At 48.9% G+C, this 15,071-nt stretch overlaps 1 protein-coding gene across 5 annotated transcripts; it reads right to left on the reverse strand.

Annotated features, from left to right (window-relative positions):
• Nucleotides 1–524: 524 nt before the first annotated feature.
• On the reverse strand, nucleotides 525–12,822 carry LHFPL5 (LHFPL tetraspan subfamily member 5). Of its 5 annotated transcripts, none has more exons than XR_006531874.2 (5): nucleotides 11,797–12,536; nucleotides 6,848–7,084; nucleotides 5,881–5,964; nucleotides 3,590–3,616; nucleotides 527–2,362 (listed from the first exon to the last, which is right to left on the reverse strand). XR_006531874.2 is itself a non-coding variant. In XM_014831017.3 (4 exons), the coding sequence occupies exons 1-3, from the start codon at nucleotides 12,206–12,208 to the stop codon at nucleotides 3,606–3,608; spliced, it is 660 nt and encodes a 219-aa protein (XP_014686503.1). In that variant the 5' UTR covers nucleotides 12,209–12,822; the 3' UTR covers nucleotides 525–2,362; nucleotides 3,590–3,605. The 5 variants fall into 5 exon arrangements, 2 of the variants coding, with proteins under 2 accessions (XP_014686503.1, XP_070371123.1); XR_011505010.1 differs by lacking the exon at nucleotides 5,881–5,964 and having other exon boundaries at nucleotides 532–814; nucleotides 2,184–2,362; nucleotides 11,797–12,338; XM_014831017.3 differs by lacking the exon at nucleotides 5,881–5,964 and having other exon boundaries at nucleotides 525–2,362; nucleotides 11,797–12,822.
• Between the last annotated feature and the right edge of the window lie 2,249 nt (nucleotides 12,823–15,071).

The raw sequence follows: 15,071 nt of genomic DNA on the forward strand, positions 1-15,071 counted from the left end.
GTAACTTCTGAGGTCGGTTGCAAAGTGGCTGCAGCTCCTGTAGGTGCCCCCTCTCCTGCTCTGTCCTGGAACCCTTGCCCTCGGGAAGCACCTGCCACGCGAGCAGCCCTATGGAGAGGCCTTGCAGCCAGCGGGGAACTCAGCCCCTCAGTCCCACAACCTGAGAAGCTGAATCCTGCAGACAACCACTGACCTTGGAAGCAAATCCGAGACATTAACTGCAGCCGGTGAGAAACCTTGAGACAAAGAGACTTAGGTAAGCCTTGCCAGATTCCTTACCCACTGAAACGGAAAAGGTTGTAAGTCAGTGAGTTCCAGGGTAATCTGTTAGGCAGCAGTAGGTAACTAATACAGGATGCAAAACAATGAAAGCATTTAGGATATCCTTCCAGTTCCCATTTCAGATAGAAACCACTAGTCCCTCTCTTGACCATATCTGCTTAGGGCTAGTCATTGTCAGTGAAGCTGGATATCACAACCATCCCCCAGCCCCAACCTAAGGCAGAAGTGAAGGAATAAAGCAACTGGGTTGGAGTGCTGATTTTATTGATTTTCTATATACTTTCAAAGATGAGATTCAAGGTGCCTTTAAAAATTTATTTAAAGGTAAAGCCACTTGAAAAGAGCTGATAAGCAGTTACCAGGTATCAACCAAAATCATTACTATTACTGAAGAGCTTGAATTCTGAGTTTCCTCGGAGATAGAGCAAAAGGTGAAACGTTGGGTCCTATGATGATAAACAGATTTGCAGATCCATGCCCAGCACTGGTCACAGGTAAACACCGACTCCTGCTTTGGTGAAACTCGCTGTTCCTGGCAAGAGCAAGATGCGAGCTGTTGGCAGATGCACCTTAAGCCCCCCAGAAGCTTCTGTGGACCACCAGAGTTGCCATTTCAGTGAGAAATACTTTGAAGGTAGAGAGGCTTTTAGAAATTTTTCCTTTGCCTCTAATAGAAAGTAAGATTATGAGAAACAAATGAACAAATATAGCCAGAAGTCACTAAGCTACAGGATTTGTCATCTTCTGTTCTTCAAGCTTGCATGAAGTAGGTGCCTGGCTCTAAAATAATTTTATCAGCACAAGAAAATTACATGATCGTTCTTAGGTCTCATTCTGATAGTTCTCATTGACAACAACTGGGACAATGCTGGATCCTCATTCCCAGGCCATCTGACCTGGAGAAGAAGCCCTGCACTGATGGACAGGTTGTCAGAGTGCGTTGATTGAAAGGCATGCCCTACAGCCCAGGAATACGACACCTACTGTTTCCCGTGTCGCTGCTGCTTAATCAAGCAGCAACAAGATCCATCAGTTTTGTTCAGCATCTACCCCGTCCTGTGAGAGTCAGCACCCACATTTTCTCTTTACTGAATAGCTAAATGGACAATGACGAGAAAAAACACCTGTTCTTCAGAATCAGTCACTACAGATAACGAAATCTGGTTTCCATGCACCATCTCCCAGGCAAAACACAGCCTGAAGAACCTATCTTCATCTTGGCATTTGCTACAATGAGATGTTAACCTAAATTGAGCTCCCCTCTGGAGGCTGGCAAAAGAGTCACCATTTACTGTGCCAAATCCAAAGTTTTTTACAAAAAAGTCATCTATTACTATAACAAATCACTTGGACACAAGTGACAAATTTCTGAAGCTGGTAGCCAGTTCTGACTGGGTCAGTGTGGGCACTATGAAGAAATGGGATTTGGGGTTCCAAAGGGAAAAAAATCAATTTAGTCTAAGTTTTTAGATCCTATGTTCACCCAGTCTTTATAAGACTTCCTGATGGATTGGGGTTCTGGTGGGGTCCACTCCTTACCCACCTCTGAGCATCCATAAAAAAACGAAATGTGAGAAAGGAAAAGCAGAGGATCCCCTGGACCTCAGCCTGAAGTGATCCAGCGCACTTGCAGCCACCTCTTCAGGCCCCCTGTCCGAGCTGGGTGGCAGTTTCTGGTGTGCCTTCAAACAAGCATATCCTCAGTTAATCAGGCTGCCAGAGGCTCAGACCTGGGAGGCCCCTAGACATGGACTCATTGAGCCCTCTCACTTTACAGAGGAGAGGCCTCCAGAGCATAGAGGAATTTGCTGGTGTGAAGGGATAGGACGAGAACTTGGGCCCCCCAGTCAGGAGAGGACCACCCATGTCTCTTCGATGCGATCGTTCCAGTTCTGCTTCACCTGAAAGAGTTTCCTATACACAGTAGGAGGGCTTGTCTCAGGAGCCTGTCAGGTTCCCATCCTATGAGAGGCTTCAGGACGTCAGGCCTAGAGTAGCCAGGACGGGAAGCTTGGGGGGACAAGTTTTTACTCTGAAGAATTCGATTCCCTAAGTTCCCATTGTCAGGGAAACAGACAACCTGTGGTGTTAAAAAAAAAAAAAAAAGATTGCAAGATTATAAAACTTGACATTTTTTAAAGCCAATAAAAACAAAACACTTCCCCATGTATGCTCACATTTTGAGTCAGCGCTCCCCAGACATGCAAACTTCCTCATTAGTGTAGAAGATAGTATTCAAGATCCCTCAAGTAAAAACTCAGATGTCTTTTAAAATGTAAACAAAATATAGTACAAAAAAAGAAAAAGAAAAAAGCAGACATAGAGGTGTAGTTACCTTTGGTTCAGTAATTCCACTCCAGAATTTCTCAAGAGAAGCGAAAAGTTATTATCTACGATAGCAGCCCCAAAGGGCCAATAACCAAGGTCTGGTTTAGCAATTAAACAGCATACCAATGCTGTGGAGTTTGCGGCTTTTAAAAACTTTAATAATGAACATTGCAAAAACATGAGGAAAATCTTTCGACTCAGTTTGCCACTCAATGCAGGGCCGCTACTCCAGCACCCATCACCGGGCAGCTGCTTAGACACAAGCGTCTGTGGCCCCAACTCCAACTGAATCAGCATCTGCATTTTTCCGAGATTGCCAGGCAGCTGTATGCATATTAAATTGTGAGAATCATCTAATAAACGTAGGGGGGCAATGTTAATGTTAAATTACATTTTGGAAACTCAAAAGACCATAAGGAAATTACTATGTTGTGCTTCCTTTTCCACTAGACATTAAAACTGGTAAAATCGTGTTTTTCTTTTTGCCTCAGCTATGAGGAAGCGTAGAGCTAAATTTAATACTCAGTACAGTAATTCTGTTAGCCTAGCTTTCTGGAATATTTGTTCCCCCCCCCCCCCCCCCGTGACTTTCATTTTCTATTTTATTAGGTTTTCTAGTATGTTTCTTACAAATCACTTAAAACTCTTTCTGAAAATCAGGGTCCAAATCACCATGACGACTTCTAAAAACAGTCTGTTCTTGTTTGCCAGGCTCCACGAAAAAGATGAGTTCATGAAACCGCCTGACCGTGTGAAATGATTTCTTCCCTCCCTGTTCTCTTTCCACTTCTCAAGACACAAGCACAACTAAAGGGCTCCCGCTGGCCCCTGCGCGCAGGTCTCCGACACAGCCGGCCTCTGCCCCGCGCGCCCGCTCGCAGCCCCCGCGGCCGACCCCCGAGTCCTTCCGCCTGGATAAGGCAGCAGAGCGGCCGCAGCCCCTCCACAGGCCCAGACCACCCTCCGGTGGGTTACTCACCGCCCCCTCCGCCGCCTCAGACTTCCTCTGCGATGCAAAAGAGAGAGAACAGCGTTTGTTTACAACCGAGCCTTGTTTTCGGGATGATGCCCTGCACACTACTTCCTCTCCAAACGAGATCAAACTCCTCTTATCCACTCTCCAGAAACCTTGCCCTTCTGCTCCTGAGGTTTATGAGCATGTAATTCCATGCGGCATGAGCGTCTCCCTTACCAGGCCACAAGGCCCAGTTCAGACCTCTTTCCTCACCGCTGCACCGGCAGTGGCCAAAGAGGTCGGCGGGCAACTGGAGCGCGGCAGCCGTTAGGGGCTGGGCAGAGGGAGGATGGAAAAAACCGAGATACTGGAAAGGCAGAAGGGGGAGAGAACTAATATTTATTAGTCACCCATAATATGCAGGGATTTGTCAATGCTTTATTACACTATCTAATCCTCAGCACAAGCTTTTGATTTTATTGAGATACAACTCACTAACATAAAATTTACTCGTTTAAAGCATATAACTCAGTGGTTTTTAGTATATTCACTTGGTTGTGCAACCATTACTGCTATCTAATTGTAGAGTATTTTCATCAGCCCAGAGAGACACCCTGTGCCCATTAGCAATCACTCCCAATTCCCCCCCTCCTCCCAGCCCCAGGCACCTACCAAAGTCTACTTTCTCTCTCTCTTGATTTGCCTATTCTGAACATTTTATATAAATGGGATCGTACAATATATGGTCTTTTGTGCCTGGCTTCTTTCACTTAACATGATGTTTTCAAGGTTCATCCACATGGTAGCAATTATCACTACTTCATTCCTTTTTTATGGCTGAATAATATTCCACTGTATGGATATACACATTTTGTATATCTGTTCATCAGCTGATGCACATTTGGGGTGTTTCCACTTTTTGGCTATTATGCTGCTATGAACATCTGTCTGCAAGTGTTTGTGTGAACGTATGTTTTCAATGTTCTTGCATACGTACCGAGGAGTGGAATTGCTGGGTCACATGGAAACTATATTTAACAGTCTGAGGAAATGCCATTCTGTTTTCCACCGCAACAGCACAATTTTACATTTTCACTAGCAGCGTATGAGGGTTCCAGTTTCTCCACATGCTCACCAATGCTTACTATCGCTCATCTTTTTTATTACAGCCATCCTAGTGAGTGTGAAGTGATATCTCATTGTGGCTTTGATTTGGATTTTCCTAATGACTAATGATGTGGAGTATCTCTTCTGTGCTTGTTGGCCCTTTGTATATCTTCTTTGGAGAAATGTCTATTCAAATCCTTTGCCTGTTTTAAAAATTGAGTTATTTTGTATTTTTATTGTTGAGTTGTAGGAGTTCCTAATATATTCTGGATACTAGAATTATGATTATGATTTGCAGATATTTTCTCCCAATCTGTAGGTTGTCTTTTCACTTTCTTGATGGAGTCCTTTGAAACACAAAAGTTTTCAATTTTGATGAAATCCTATTTATTATTTTCTTTGGATGCTTATAAATTAGCTGTCATATTTAAGAAACCATTGCCTAATCCAAAGTCACAAAGATTTACACCTAACTCTTCTTCTGAAAGTTTTGTAATTTTATATTTTACATTTAGGTCTTTCATCCATTTTGAGTTAATTTTGTATATGATGTGGGGTAGGTGGTCCAACTTCATCCTTCTGCGTATAGATATCTGGTTGTTCCAGCACCATTTATGAAAAGACTATTCTTTCCTTCATTGAATGGCCTTGGCACCCTTGTTGAAAATCAGTTGGGTGCCAGACCTGGGGCCAAATGGTTAAGTTTGGCATGCTCTGCTTCTGCGGCCTGGGTTTGGTTCCCAGGAGTGGACACACACCACTTGTCAGCAGCCATGCTGTGGCAGTGACCCACATACAAAATAGAGGAAGATTGGCACAGATGTTACCTTAGGGACAATCTTCCTCAGCAAAAAACAACAAAAAAAAGGCCCCTATGAACAAAGTTTACATCACTCCAGCACATGGAAGAGGCCCAGTAAATACTAGTTCCATTTCCCTTCCTTTGTGGAATCCTCAAGGGACCCAGACCCTAAGCGTTCCCAGGACCCAGTAGCTACAGGAATCTGCAATGGAAAGATGTCTCTCTCTTCTCTCCTCCTTGGCCCAGCTCATTCTAGTAACTTGGTTTCCATCTTTAACCACAAAACTTCCTTCCACCTCCAGAGAAGGATGAGACGTTTTTGATTCCCTATGGAGAAGGGGGCCCTGGGCTGAGCCAGAGAAAATCTGAGTTCTGGGCCCCCCTTTGCCACCACCTTTCTGTGTACCTGTGGGCGGGTCTCCCTTCCAGGCTTCCAGTTCCTCCTCTGGTCCTTGGTCTTAGGGGACAAGTTCCTCATCTGGGGTGGGTCCTTGGTCACAGGGGACAAAGGAGTTTGGCTGTTTCTTCCAGTTCAGGTCAACAGGGTGATATGAAGACACTTATGGGGAAAGGAGACTAGAGAGGTCTCTGAGGTGCAGCAGGCCCCTCATAGTGGCACCTGCTGGGAGTAGGCATTTTGGGATTCACGAGGGTGTGAGACAGGCCTGGTCCTGTGACTAGGAGATGAAATTGATGCACTGAAAAAGTTAGCACCTCAACACAGACAGGAAAGATCCTAATGAGAGACAGGAGCAGAAAGTACCCTGGGAGGAAGGGAGGTCAACAGGACACAGTCAGAAGGGTCTGCCTGGGTCTCCAGAGTCAGCCACAGTGACTTTTATGACTGGGGAAGGATTTGGACGAGAGGAAATTGAAACAGGATGGACACATCCAGAACGCAGAACCCCGAGGCTACCCTAACCCAAGGGAGCTCAGGCGCCCACCATCTGCACTCCAGGAGCTGTCACGTCTGCACCCTAAGCTGCCTTTCTCCTCCTGCCCCAACGGCTCATCCCCCTGCTCCCCTGTCCCTCTCCACCCAGCAAACTCCCAGTGCTCAACACCCAGAGGCCACGCCTAGCTCCCCAGGCTGAATCAGGACTCTCTCCCCTAGACCCTGGGGGAGACGGGGGCCCGGGGGCAGAGGGGGGCGGGGTGCGGTGCAGGAGGACACCATCATTGCAGCTTCTTGATACACAGGTCTCTCATCGCCTCATCTCTGGCCAGCTTGCAACCCTCCCTCCACTGGCCTTTGGCCTCTGGGACAAGGGCTGTGTCTGATTGGTCTTCATGTCCCCACCCCCTGGCCGGAGGCCAATCCTTGGGTGACCGGCTGAGAGGAAGCCCCACCTCCCTGGGGGAGGGCGAGTTACCTTTTCCATCCGCCTTGTAGTCGTCAGGGAGGAGCTTGTCCTGCCGGTAGCCCAGCACGAAGGCCAGGAAGGAGAGAATGAGGGCGTCCCCGATGCTCAGGATGGCCAGCATGAAGGCCCAGCGGATGGTGCAGTGGCCCAGCGTGTACTTGCCCGTCTGCTCCCCGCACATGCGCCGCACCTCGCTGGAGTCCCATCCATCAGGGTAGACGAGGCAGCCAATCATCAGGCCTGTGGCTGGGGGAGGAGGGGGCGCTCAGCCTGCTACCTCCCGCCTAGCGCTGCTGTCATCTTGTCACCTCCCTCCTTGTGTTAACGGCCTTGAGAGGCACGGGGGAGAGAGCTTCAGGCCACAGGTGGATTAGAAGTATTTTTCCTTTTACAGCACACACAACAATGGTGTGTCCTACAACTCAGGTATCTTAGATTCGACACATACAAGAAGTTTTCCAGCCCCTTGTCTGGCTGCTTCCTTCACGAACCTTCCGTTCAAGCCAACAGGCCTCCTCACCCTTACCCAGTACTGCACAGTGCAGTTGCCCACACTTCCCTGAAATATCGGTTTAGAATGTGATTCCGAGGCCAGGGTGGGGCTCAGGAACCCCTGATTTTTAAAGCAGTCTTCCAGATGATTCTCTCCATAGGAAAAGCTGGGAGACACTAGAGCAAGCTGCCTGGATTCCAAGCCCAGCTCTTCACTAACTAGCTGCGTGACTCAGTGAGCACACAGTGAGCAAGCTACTTAAGCCTTTTTTGCCTCAGTTTCCCCATCTCATAAAAGGGGATAACAATAGCAGCTGCCTGTCGGGTTGCAGCGAGGTTCAAATGAGTTGCTGTTGACAAAGTGCTCTGAACAGTGCCGGGCACAGACTTGGCACGTCATGACCGCTGGCTACTGTTACTCCATCCTGTACCTTCATTGACTTAGTATTTACAGCTAAAAATTCCACTTTTCCCACGTTCCCCCAACTTCTCCCATACCCTCCCACCAGCCCACCTTAGCTGCACAGACAGGTGACATAATCCTGGGGTGTGGTTGGGGCGACCCCAAGCACAACCACCATGCAGGCAGCGGGTGCCTTCCCTTATCTGTGCCACTTTCCACCCCTGGCCCTCCTTCCACAGGCTCTTTAGTCCCAAGGCTGTGCCCTACCAGGAGCCCCTCAGAGAAGCACCTCACAGGACCCCAAGTTACCTGCCTTGGGCTCAGCTTGTTCTCAAAAGTTAGGTCAGCAGATCAAGCAAATGCACAGTGAAGATCAGGGTCCCACCTCCCCACCGAAATATCAACCCTCCTTTGATTTTTTATAAGAGGACTCATTTATATAGTTCTTTTCTAGATCACAAAATACTTCATGTACCATTTTTCTCTTGATCCTGACAACACTTCTGTGAAGTAGGCCATATCTTAATATCCCGTTCTACAGATAAGAAAACTGAGGTCTCAGAGAAACCAAGTGACTCAGACATCCAGCGATGGCAGAGCCGAGACATGAACTCACAGCTCCTGATTTTCTTGACTTCAAAGTTAATTCCCCCTATTGCCAGACTGTCACATCTCTTCAAAGAGCTGAATGTATTTCAGTGCGACATTTCAGACTTAGTGACAAACTGAAAGGGCTTCAGGAAGATACTTAAGATGGAGGAGGGGGAAGCCTCCCAGAATTCTTGGTAAAGCCTGTGGCCTTCCCCACGAGGTATGAGACCAGCCCTTGGGAGCCTGGCAAATGCTCAGTACATAGGTGACTGTGGACAGGGGCTGCCCTTCCGGACTTTCCATTCTCCCGCGGCTCCTCCCTTGGGCTCCCTTCCCCTTCTATAGCCTCTCTCTCTGGAGGCTCCAGAAAAGAGCAGGGCCTCTGACTTGGAAACAGGTTGTTACTCTGGGTGCCACAGCCCTCTGTGAGCCCCCCACCTGGGCACAGGGCGGGTCAACCCCATTTGTGGCATCTCAGGTTCTAAGTAGAAGCCAGCATAATATTCTCAGGCAAGTTTACTTACCCTTTCTGACTTCCATTCTCTCATCTGTAAAAGAGGAATTATAATGCCTGACTCATGGCAGGGTTATAGGGATTAAGTGGGATCATGCGTAGAGAACGCTTACTGCAGTGTCTGGTACTTGGAAGTGGCCCATTAATGTTAGTTGTTGCTATTATTATTGGCATTGAAGTCAGATGGATGCAACCTCAGTGGGCGTGGATGTCATTAGAGCTGTTTACAAATATTCCAGGTACATTGTCCCTTGCCCCTGTGCCTTGAAGTTAGGCAAGGCCATAAGACTTCCTCTGGCCAATAAAATGTGAGCAGAAATGTCATGAGCATTTCCAGGCCAGAGCGTTGAACTGCTGGTGGGACAGCATCCAGAGCTCCCTTTCCCTCTGCAGTGATGACAGGCAGACAACAGCTGATGCTCCATCAGCCTGGGTTCCAGAAGAAAACAGTGTGAGCAGAGGCCCCAAATGATCCTCAGTGAGCAGGTACCACAAGCAAGAAGTAAACCTTTGTGTTAAGCCACCAAGATTTGGGAGTTGTTTGTTACTGTGGCATCACCTCACCCATCCTGACGGATAAAGTTGCTTTTTGTGTTTTTCACATTTACTGAGTACCCACCGTGTGTCAGGTACTGTCCAAGGTGTCTTACATGCATTATCTCATCCCATTCTTGCAAGGACCCTGTGACAGGGGGTAGTGTTGCTACAGTCTACAGATGTGGTTACCAAGACTCAGAGAGACAAGCAATTTGCCCTATCTGTGTTTCTAGGAGCTGGGACCACACTCAGCCTACATGTGGCATCCAGAAGCTCAATTAATATTGTTAAGCTACAGCCCCACACCACCCCAGTCATCAGTTCTCTTTCCCTTCTCTTACTCGCTTCCCTGGTCCCAGGCTTCCCAGCAAGGTTAAGCTAACTGGTTTAAGCCTCTTCAAATGGATGCATCTCCCAGCTGCTGGCTGCGGGGTACACCTTCCATTCCTCCCTTTGGTTCATCTTCCCTTCCCCAGCACCAAAGAATGGAATATGACACCACCTTCACTCTCCCCAAGATAAATCTTTCATGGAATGGCACCTGGCCACCTCTGCTATCAGTGTCTCTAGCTTCAAGACCCAGACAGGGTCTGACCCAGATGGCCTGGTGATCCCTCCCCAACCCAGGCCTCTCAGCACTGCCTGTCCAGCAAATGGCACCTGTTGTGGGAGGGTAGGGGAGGGAGACAGTGTGGAGAATGAGAGAGGGATGGTTGTGTTTCCAGCATCTCATAGCTCTGATATGGAGACCAGCTGGCAGGGTCCATTCAACTCCTCTTGGTCACAAAACTGCTGAATCTTCATTCCCCCTCCTTTCTCCCCACTGCCCACCAAGACTTGCCTCATCCTGCCCCAGCTTCTCCCTCTTCACAGAGGGGCTACAGAGGAGGGGGAGATGGTGGGGGCATTTGGGAGGCAATTCTGGAGTCAGGTGAGTGGCTTGGGTACCAGATTTGGAATCAGAGGTTCTGTCCTTCACCACCTGTGTGCTCAAAGACAAGTTAGCCACTAGAAGCCTTATCTGTAAAATGGGAGGAATACCCACCTCACTGGGCCGTGATGAGGCTCCTCCAGATGATATATGTGAAGGTACTTTGCAAATACTTAGGAAAAAGTATTTCATGTAATACTTATATACTTATATAAATGTGTGGCTCAATAAAAATCTCTTTGGAATACACCCAGTTTCTTGGAACCCACTGCCTTAATTCTCTTAGGTCCTTAGATCTGCTACAGCCTTGGCCAAGTCTTATCCTCTGTCTCAGAGCCAGATTCCTCATCTATAGTTAGGTGAGGGGGCCTAGCTCTCTAGGACCCCCTCCAACTCTGACAGAGTCTTGAGTCTATGCATTCGGTTGGTTGTCTGGGATTCTGATCCCTGTGTTATTCCGCCTGTTAAGGATAACACCACTTCTCATTCTAACCAGTGATGTCAAGATGGTTTCATTCTAGTTTGTGGTTCCTATTGCTCTGGACACCTCCCCAGTATAGAGAGTCTGTGTGCAGTCCTTGGGGTGCAGAGGGACCAAGGGTTGTGAGACAAGGTCTTAGGAAATCTCTTCCTGGGCTCTAAAGGGGAGTAGGATCAGCTGGCTCAAGGACTGACAGGCCAGCCTGGGCTAGGGGCAGGGAAGAGGCTCAGGTAAAGCCTTGCCTCTAGGCACCACCACAAGTGGCTACCTACCCTCTACAGTTGTAAAAAACCCTAGACACACCCCTGCCCCATCACAAAATAGCATTCCCATTTGCTGTCTCAAGTATGGAATATCCTACAATTAGGGAACAAAGACTTTTACTCCACAATGAAACAGGGAACTTAAATGCAGGTTCTACGGGAGAGGTCACACCCAGCATAATTCTCCAAATCAATGACTGATCTTAGACTCTTCCCTGAGAGCAGTTAGGGGTGGAAGGAGGTCATGGCAGAGATCTGGGGATCCTTAAAGGAGACAGAACAAACGTCTAGAAGCAGGAGAGAGGAACATCAAGAATGTGCTTGACTGGCATCACTATTTTGCCCTGGGGTTGGGTCCTATTCCCACATGGCTGACAATGGGAGCTTCCTTCTCTCTTGCTCCCAGAGCAGCAACAACCCCTGATGTGGTGGCCTGGGAGTTAGGACACCAGGTTTCTTCTACCAGTGAGCTTTGTTCTCCTGGACAAGTCACTTTCCCTCTCTGGACCTCAGTTCCTAATCTGCAAGATAAGGGGGTTGAATAATTTGATCTGTAAGGTCCTTTCAGCCTCAGCCATTCTAAGATTCTCTACTCCTCAGAAGAATTCTTTGGAGCTTTGAGTAGGGCTGGGCTAAAGGAGGACAGCTGAGGAGGAGACCCAGGGCCTCCTCAGAGGGTGGGATGGTGCAGCTGCCCCTGTGGCCTGAGGTGGGCCCCTGCCTGCCCTCCCACTATCCCTGCTCACCCGCAGCCAGCTGCATCCATGCGCAGATCTTGTAGACGGTGGCCGTGTTGCAGACAAAGAACAGGCTGAAGCAGATGATGGAGCCAATGATGAGGAACATGGCCAAGGCCACAAAGAACATGGCAGTCTTGAAGGCTCTAGAGGGGATGGAGGAGAAGTCCAGCGGGCCACCCTTGCAGATGAGCTCGGAGGACAGCACGTTGCCCACACAGTAGGAGAAAAGGCCGAAGTAACCTGCCTGGGGTGTGTTGACGCTGTCACCGATCCAGTAGGGCTGGATGAAGAGGGCCATGACCAGCACAGAGAAGCAGATGGTGAGCGTGCCCCACATCACACCCACGGCCCTCGAGTTCCGCACATAGTTGGTATGGTAGATCTTGGCTGCCTCCTGGGCAGGCAGCAACTTCACCATGGTGAGGGCGCACAGCCCAGGGCTGGGGGCCTGTGGGCTGGAAGTCAGTGGCTCTGCGGATGGATCGAGGTCCAGAAGTAGGTCTCTCCTCAGCCAGGTTTGAGGAGGAGGCTGAGGTCAGGGCACAAGGTGAGGGTCCCTCCAAGGTAGAAGAAAGAGTGTTAACAGGACAAGGAGGACGACCTTGGCTTCTTCAGGGGAAGCTTGTCCAGGTGCCTGTGTCCGCTCTAGCAGGGCTGTCTCCAGTCTCCGGCCTCCTCTCAAGCCCGCCAGGGTCTCAAGCCTGCTGGCGCCGCCCGGTCCTCCCCTCTTTCCGGCTCAGAGCTCCAAAGAGCGCCGCCCCCTTCGCCCGGCCCGGCCCCTCCTACCTCCCTCCCTCCCGGAGAGCGCGGCTTCAGCACCGCGGCCAGCGCCCCGGGACTCGGGGAGGAGGAGCGCGGAGAGCCGCCGACCCACCACCGCACACGCCCGCCAAGGGACCGAGACCCCCCTCTACCCTCCTGAGCCGGGAGGACGCGAACTGGAAAGGAGGGGCTGCGGCTGTCGCATTCCTCCCGCTCAGCTCCTGCCGCAAAACCAAAACCGCTTCCTGAGCCCCGGGCCCAGCCCACCCCTCCCCTCCCCTCCCCTCCCCTCCCCTCCCCACGCCACCCCTCCCACGCTCCCTAGTCGCCCTCCCGGAACCTCCAATCCCCCGGAAGCCAGCAAAGCCTTTTCTCATTGTGTCTTCCGGTCACTGGTTTCTCGTCCCTATCATTCAATCAACAATTAGGAAGAGCCTGCTATGTGCTAAGCCCTGTGTTGGAGGATATCTTCCCTAAGCAAAAACCAGAGAGAAAAAGGACAGGGCCCCTGCCCTCAAAGACTGAGATATTCACACACATGTACATGTGTATATATGTTTCTAACACAGACGGTGATAACTGAAGCAACTATCAAGTACAGCAAAGAACGTTCCTTATGAGCCATTTCAGACCTTTTTTTTTTTTTTTTTGAGGAAGATTAGCCCTGAGCTAACTAGTTACTGCCAATCCTCCTCTTTTTGCTGAGAAAGACTGGCCCTGAGCTAACACCCGCACCCGTCTTCCTGTACTTTATATGTGGGACGCCTACCACAGCACGGCTTGCCAAGCGGTGCCATGTCTGCAACCAGGATCTGAACCGGCGAACCCCGGGCCGCCAAAACGGAACATGCACACCAAACCGCTGCGCCACTGGGTTGGCCCCCCATTTCAGATCTTAACATATGCCTTTTGTTCAATACAATGTCTTTCTCCTCTTGTTTATATGTTTTTGTTGCAGATTTCTTTTCTTTTTTTTCCCCCCTCTTTTTCAAAATATATGTTTCTCCTGATTTTATAGGTAAATTAATGGTTAGTGTAGAAATAGGAAAATTACCTAAAAGAATAAAAATCACTCATAACCCCAACATTGGGAGCTAAGAGGAGACAAGATCATCTTAAAACCACAGACTTCAGCTTTAGACAGATCTGGATCTGAGTCAGCCGCTTATTAGCTGAGTGACCATCCATGGATTTCAATCTCCTGAGCCTCAGTTTCTTCAGCTATAAAAGGGGGAGGATAATAATTCTATCACATAAGGGTTAGCCCAGGGCCTCACGTAAAAAAGTGCTCAAAAGCCTTTGTTATTATTATCGTTACCTCTGTTAACATGTTGGTGTATTTCCCTCTTTCTGCACATACTGCTTTCCACAGTTGAATAATAATATATGCAAATTTAGTATCCAATTTTTTTCACTTAGTGTTATACCATTAGTATTTTCTCATATTACTGTTGTTTTTTGGTGTTGTTTTTTTTTTTTTTTTTTTTTTTGGTGAGGAAGATTCAACCTGAGCCAACTTCTGTTGGTAATATTCCTCTTTTTGCTTGAGGAAGATTCGCCCTGAGCTAACATCTGTGCCCATCTTCCTATATTTTGTATGTGGGTCGCCACCAAAACAGCATGACCGCCAATGAGCGGTGTAGGTCCGCGTCCAGGAACTGAACCCGGGCGGTGAAAGCAGAGCACCCTGAACTTAACCACTATGCCGCAGGGCAGGCCACTCATATTACTATTTTTTCAAAAACATGATTTTAATGCTTGTGTAATGATGCAGAGTATGCACAAACCATAATTGTTTAATCATTTCCCCTTTTTAGGGTGTTTTGGCAGTTTCTGGGTTTTCACTATTAAAAAGAACCCTGCCTTGAACACACTTGTGCCATACCTACATTTCCTGTTTCCCTTAAATCTTTGGTTTTGTGACCAGTCTTTGCCATCAGACTGGAAGTTCATCACGGCACAGCCTGTGTCTCCACCATCAGACTGGGAGCTTCCCCAGAACCGGACTATATCGTCCCCCATTCAGAGAAGGCCCTCGGCTGGGGCCAAGCTCTTAGGGGCTGATGGACACCCTTTGTGTGGCCTGCCCAGCACAACTCCCCCTGCCTCTCAGAGCAGCCTCTCCTGCTTCCTGAGGTTCTGGTGGGACAGCCGATCACAGGGCATGCAGACCCTGGAGACGGGGCTGGGTGGGTGACCCAAGCTACGTCATCAGTTTCCCCCTGGGGAATCTGAACTGGTGGTGGAGTTTTTTGTTTTTTTAAAGATCAACACCTGAGCTAACATCTGTTGCCAATCTTTTTTCTTTCTTCTTCCTCTTCTCCCCAAATCCCCCCCAGTACATAGTTGTATATTCTAGTTGCAGGTCTTTCTATTTGTGCTATGTGGGACGCCGCCTCAGCATGGCCTGATGAGCGGTGCCATGTCGTGCCCAGGATCTGAAGCAGGAAAACCCTGGGCCACGAAGCGGAACATGAGAGCTTAACCACTCGGCCATGGGGCTGGCCCCTGGTGATGGA

Source organism: Equus asinus, chromosome 8, assembly GCF_041296235.1.
Source record: "Equus asinus isolate D_3611 breed Donkey chromosome 8, EquAss-T2T_v2, whole genome shotgun sequence".
In the NCBI taxonomy this organism is placed as follows: Eukaryota; Metazoa; Chordata; class Mammalia; order Perissodactyla; family Equidae; genus Equus; species Equus asinus.

Coding starts and splice junctions, on each gene's coding strand:
- LHFPL5 (XM_070515022.1), bottom strand. CDS start 12,208: ATGGTGAAGTTGCTGCCTGCCCAGGAGGCAGCCAAGATCTACCATACC. Junction 7,085..11,796: donor ATGGATGCAGCTGGCTGCGG/GTGAGCAGGGAT, acceptor CTCCTCCCCCAG/CCACAGGCCTGATGATTGGC. Junction 6,152..6,847: donor CTACAAGGCGGATGGAAAAG/GTAACTCGCCCT, acceptor TTCATCTCCTAG/TCACAGGACCAGGCCTGTCT.